Source organism: Rhipicephalus sanguineus, chromosome 9 (genome assembly GCF_013339695.2).
Source record: "Rhipicephalus sanguineus isolate Rsan-2018 chromosome 9, BIME_Rsan_1.4, whole genome shotgun sequence".
NCBI classification, from domain to species: domain Eukaryota; kingdom Metazoa; phylum Arthropoda; class Arachnida; order Ixodida; family Ixodidae; genus Rhipicephalus; species Rhipicephalus sanguineus.
Window position 1 is genome coordinate 89,847,764 of NC_051184.2, and position 6,000 is coordinate 89,853,763.

Consider the following 6,000-nt stretch of genomic DNA (forward strand, 5'->3'; position numbering starts at 1 on the left):
TAATTCATTCGCAAACTGCAACTGCAGTGCCGACAAATGCTTCTCCCCTCGTGGGGTAAATCCTCAATCTTTCTCCGAGTCATAATCGACAATGTCGTCATACTTGCAACGTATAACGAATCACGTGATTTCACCAGCTGTCGGCAGTCCAGGAGGCCTGCGAACGGGCGGAGGGCCACGGTCTTCCAGTACCGGCGTGGGCGCGGCCAGCGACTGCGGCGGACCCCCCTTCGGGGGTTGTCTGATCGGGGTTCTCCAGGACCAAATAAAGTTCATTTCATCATCATCGATACGCGTTCGATATGGGACCAAAGAGGGCTGTCTTTTCTAGGGCTATTGATTTATTGCATCAGCTTTTCAACCTGCGTCTTATCGCGATTGCATCGGTCCACGAAGAAGGCATCGCGTTCTACATGTTTTCACGCTCGAACATACCAGAGCAACCGTAACGCGAAAAATACGGCGCGAGGCGCACACTCACAGCGCGAAGGCTAAGTACGCTCAGCAGGCGAACGGCCGCGATAATCGAAACTTAAACGCGCTCGCTAAAACAGGTGCGCGTCTTTGAGGAATGGATCAGCGAGAAAAAAATGACCGAGAATATTAAAGAAAAAGAAAAGACAGAAGTGAAGGGTGGCGGGGGGAGGGGGGGTGTGACCCGTCCTTCACCTCTCGCGGGAGTTCACGTGGAGAAAAGGCCGTGAGTCGGACACACGCTGGGTCGCGTAAATAAACACAACGCGCACTCGCCCGGACAGCGGCGAGATCTCGTTCGGCTGCACCGACTGGTTGTTTCGCTACGCCAGACCGGATTGCAACGACGTCAGGCTGTGCGACCCCCGAGCAACGGGCGACTCCGTACCGAATCGTGTCATGACAGCCGCGAAGCAAAAACGCAATAGAGACTCCGAAAAAATACGCAGCTTTTAAAACACGGTCGCCTAGAACGATGTGGACAGTCCACTGCTGGTTGCGCTGCCGCGCAGAACTTCACCACTTATCACGGCGGTGTTCTGCACTTCGATAAATGGGCGAACGGCCCACACAGGCTCTACGATGCACGAATTATTGCGAAGCGTTGCTTACGGATCTATTATTTGCACACTATGGAAGTCAGAGCGGCCTGATCAGGGTGGTTTACGGGGGACTGACAAAACCACAGTACTGACCGCGCACCGCCTCAGTGACTGCTATTTAAATAAGTGGAAACTCTAAGACACTGAACGATTATCGTAGTGTGGCAATGTCCCTGCCTACCCCCCAACGGAGGAGCTGCGACTGCCCACTTCAAAATAAAGGAATTTCCATCCATCAGTGTGGAAAACGCAGTCGTGAAGAGAGAGCTCAGCTCACCTTGCCGGGTCTGGGTACCGGGTTGTGGCACTGCTTGACCGTGGGCAGACTGCTCTTGATGATAATCTTGTGCTCCTTGTACCATGCGTCGGCCAGGGGGTCGACCACGAGCAGCTTGGTTTCGTTAGGCACCGCCTTGATGCGCTCGACCACCTGCTTGTGGTTCTCGTTCGATATGTTGATGCCGTTCACCTCGACGATGCGGTCGCCTTCGCGCAACCCGGCCAGCTGAGCGGGACTGCCTTCGTCGATCTTGCCCAAGTACTGGCCCGGTTTGGACTTCTCACTGTGCAGGTTGAAGCCGAAACCTTCGTAATCGGGCCACTTGACGACATGGCAGAGCCGGATTGCCGGCGCGTCGGGAGACAGTGCAACGGCCGACATGGATTTCGGCAATTCGGCGGCGGCGCGTTCACGAATGCTGCCTGCTGATGTGAGGGGACGGGCAGGGGCGCACACACGCGCGCGCGTTGGGCCAGCACGCACAATGCAAAAGGTTGGAGACGCGCAGAATTTGCAAGCGACGGCGAGACTCGGAGCTCACGCGCACTTGTTGCTGCACGCACACCTTCACGACACACACACACGCACAACGCGAGCAACGCGGATACACCGCCGGATCGGCTAGGCTCGCGAGTCCACCAGCTGCTGACGGCAAAAATCCCGTGGCGCCGCGATAGAGAACCTGCCGCTGGCGGCGCTGGCGACAAATGAATGAACGCATGGATGGATGCTAGGAGCATTCTCCTTGAATCGGGGTAGTGGCACGGGCTGCCGAGCCCTTTAAAAGCCTTCTTAGCCTTTTCTGCTTATACTACTAACGAATTTTAAATTCTGACTTTTTTCCCCATAGTTTTACGCTGCCAATCTTCAAGTGTTCGCGTGTCTCTACGGTAATTTTTTTCTTTCACAAAATGCGCAGTCCGCTGCTGCCCTCTATGTTGATTCGCGAGAAGCAACATTTACGAGCGGGAAGCCTTACTTTTGAGAGGCTTCACGGCGTTGTGGATGGGCACGCTGCTGAAGGTTGTTCACGCTAGTTCACGCTATAACTTGGCTATAACTGTGTTACTGAAAGCGTTAGCAAAGTGTGACGTGGGGTCGAAAAAATTGCTACGTAGTTTTGAGCTTGCGGAAGTTGAATGCGACAGCTTTCAGGACGCAACAGCTATACAAAAGCGTAGCCTCTGAGAGACGTAGTTTGTGCTCAGGCATGCATTGTTGTTTCTTCAACATTACGTGAGTCAAAGATTAAGTCATGTAGTGTTTTTAAATGCATTACTTTTATACAAAACATTTTACATTCATTTTGTGTTTTGTTAAAAACGTATGCAGCGCCTCAGTTTCGCAATTCCTTGCACAGCGGGAAATTTGATATTTGCGATCGAACGTTTATGCGCATAGATAAAGGTACGCATTCCGGGGGTACAGATCCTACCGTGGGTCTGTTTAAAAGCAGCGTTAGTCTTCTGAAGCATTTTGACTGTTCGACTGGCCTACCTACTTTATGTGAAGAGGAACAGGGTTGCATTTAATGTGACCCCCTTTGGCGTTATCGCGTAAGCATGAGAAAAGCAACTTGGGAACGGAAGAGTACGCTCATCGCAAAAGTTGTGCTAAGCAAACACTACATAGGCCAAAAACAAGAGACAGGGAAGTAGACAGCAGTTGGTGGTTTGCGATGTTTCTCGGTCTGTGTAGTGCTTAATTAACGCAGCCTCCACGAATATCGAACACCAACTATATATCCCACCTTATAGCCCTGCTCAAGCGAAGGTTTCTTTCACGGTGGAAGAACAGAATATTCCAGGTGGCCAAACGGCGCCGCATGCGCGACGGAGCTCGTATTGCCATTTAAGCCCATCATCTACCGAAGGGGCCTTAGAGTTGACACATGAGCTCGTTGCGCCGTCCGGCGACTGCTGTGAGAACTCGAGTGGTTCGCACATGGCCTCCGAGACTACACGCCGGCCGGTTTTGCTGTGGTTCGGCGACGCGCTTGCTGCGTTTCTCGTTTAGCCACCTCTCCTATTCTACCACCGCGATTTGTTTCTTTCTTGCCTAGTTGCCTACCCTCCAGGGTTTTGCGTCTCTGCTGTTGAATAGATCGGCATCTCAGCGAATACATGTTGCCTCACATGCCACGATCATAAAATGGCACAAGAGTGCTACTGATACTTATAAACGAATATGATCCGTTTATTTTCCGTGTTCATAAAACGTCTCTGCACTATCACCTGAGCTCTGAGCAGCAACATATCAGCAGCAGCGATCCAACCTCCAGCGATACCCCGTGTTCACGAATTCTACATCTCTCCAACCCAACAGTCTACAGAGTAACTGCAGGATGACGTTCATCTGAGCAGCTTCCATAATTGTGCGGGTGCAGTCATCTTTCTGCCGGTACAAAACTGCTGTGCTGTCAAATTCTGGAAGACAGCCACACTGATCTCAATGAAGTGCCAGGAAACAATCTTTTTTACTTACACGCGAAGCATTTCTTAGCGAACTTCTGCGAATTTGAGCGTATCTATCTATCTATCTATCTATCTATCTATCTATCTATCTATCTATCTATCTATCTATCTATCTATCTATCTATCTATCTATCTATCTATCTATCTATCTATCTATCTATCTATCTATCTATCTATCTATCTATCTATCTATCCTCCTACGACGTGCTCTCCTGGTTGTTTCGTTATGGAATGTATACCAAAATTGGTAGGGCATAACATGACTGTATGACAAACATAAATGACAGGTGACAACATGAAAATCATGATATGCATCTCATGAATGGCATGATTTACATGCCACGGTCTTGTTGCTTTTGTGGCCGATTCGTTAAAGGCCAACTCCGGCGATTTTTTGAGGTCGATGGATCTCAGGGATTCGCTCGCTGGATTTCAAGCAAGACGGACGTGCCGGCCGCGATGTCCTGGATTACTCCTCGTACCTCTTAGTGACTCTAGTACCTCTCGCTGATCGGCGCCCCGTGACAGACTCCTCGCCCGCTATGCCGTGCGCCGCTCATCGACGGGGCCTTCGCCGCTTCGCCGATGTTGTGCACCGTGCCTCTAGCTGTGTTTCGCGGACCCGTCCCTGAACTCCCGTGACCGTTTCCCCATCTTTCCTGTCCTCTTTTCTCTTCGTTGGATGGATGTGCTCCCATCACTTTTCTCTCTATTTTCCTACTATTCTTTTATTCCCTCCTTACCCCCACCCCTACAAGGCACTGCGCCGTGTCGCCTATAGGCAGACAGAAATTAGGTGCCTTTTTCCTTTCCTTAACAACCACAGAAGAAGAGAAGAAGATCTCAGTGAAATTCGCTGGGTACGTTCCTTTGCATGTTTCCGTCATTTATGCCAAATTACAGGCTTGAGACATGCGCAGATTGTTTGCAAATGAATTTTAAAGATTGTCTGCAAACGCCCTCCTGGCTTCCCACAATTATTGGCAACATTGCGTCTTTGACGTCAGCATTGGGAAGGCGGCGGAAGTGACGCAGCCGAGGGCACCGCTAAGTTCGGCCGCTAACATAGCTACAGCGAGCGTCTGCTGTGCTGGCCGAGACACTGTTAGTATCAGACGCGGCACTATCAGTCGCAGACATTACAGCTGATGCGCGGCGTGCTCACCTCTCCACTGTGCGCCTGCTCGTCCCGGCTGTCACAGTTTTCATACTCCGCGCCGGCGTGACCGTCATGCCTTGCACGACTTCTGGTTCGTTTGTAACAACGTCTACGTCATACATAGTACACTCGGTTGGGTTTCGGTTTCGGTGTTGTGTTGCGCTTTCTTGCTTATTTAAAATTATTCTTCAATTTGCCGAGTATTTCTGCTATCGGGCCCGTAACAGGAGCGTCTCAGGAACATAAAAGCACCATTACTTTGAGATGGCCAAAAAATCGCCGGAGTTGGCCTTTAACTTGATATATACCAATATTGGTATGGCGAGACAAGAGTGTATGACAAACATAACTCACAGTTTCATATGTGCAAATCGCGTCCCGCATGTCACGTGCAGCATGATTTACAAGAAATGGCCTTGGGGCGCTCGCGGCTGTTTAATTCAATGGATATATGCCAAAATTGGCAGCAGAAAACATTGCTGTGTGAAGAACATAAGTGACAGGTGGTAACATGAAAATCATGACATACATGTCATGTATGACATGGTTTACATGCCACGCTCATGGTGCGCTCGCGGCCGTTTCGCTAGCTTGATATGTACCAAATTTGGTATTGCGTGACGTGACTGCATGATGTACATAAATGAGAGGTGGTAGCGTAATCATGACGTGTATGTCATGTAGGGCATGATTTACTTGCCACGCTCATGGTGCCAGGGGCGTAGGCAGAAATTTTTTTCGGGGGGGGGGGGTGGCACCTCCTTGATCTGTAGTGGGGACGAGCAGGCAGATGTGGTCGAGTGTCATTTTCTGCTCTGTATGCTATGGCAAAAAAAAATTTCGGGGGGGGGGGGGCACGGGCCCGGTGTGCCCTAACGTGGCTACGCCCCTGCATGGTGCGCTTGCGGCCTGTTCACTAGCTTGATATACACCAAAACTGGTATTGCCTGATGTGACTGCATGGCTAACATAAATGATAGGTGGTTTCATGAAACTTATGACATGCATGTC

General features: G+C 50.4%; 1 protein-coding gene across 3 annotated transcripts in view; it reads right to left on the reverse strand.

Annotated features, from left to right (window-relative positions):
* The window catches only part of LOC119405995 (Na(+)/H(+) exchange regulatory cofactor-like protein nrfl-1), a 144,098-nt gene extending 142,095 nt beyond the window's left edge, over positions 1–2,003 (reverse strand). For all 3 annotated transcript variants that reach the window (XM_037672819.2, XM_049419280.1, XM_037672817.2), the window contains exon 1: positions 1,354–2,003. In XM_037672819.2, coding sequence (XP_037528747.1) covers positions 1,354–1,737 — 384 coding nt within the window. In that variant the 5' untranslated portion in view covers positions 1,738–2,003. The remainder of the gene's footprint in view (positions 1–1,353) is intronic.
* Between the last annotated feature and the right edge of the window lie 3,997 nt (positions 2,004–6,000).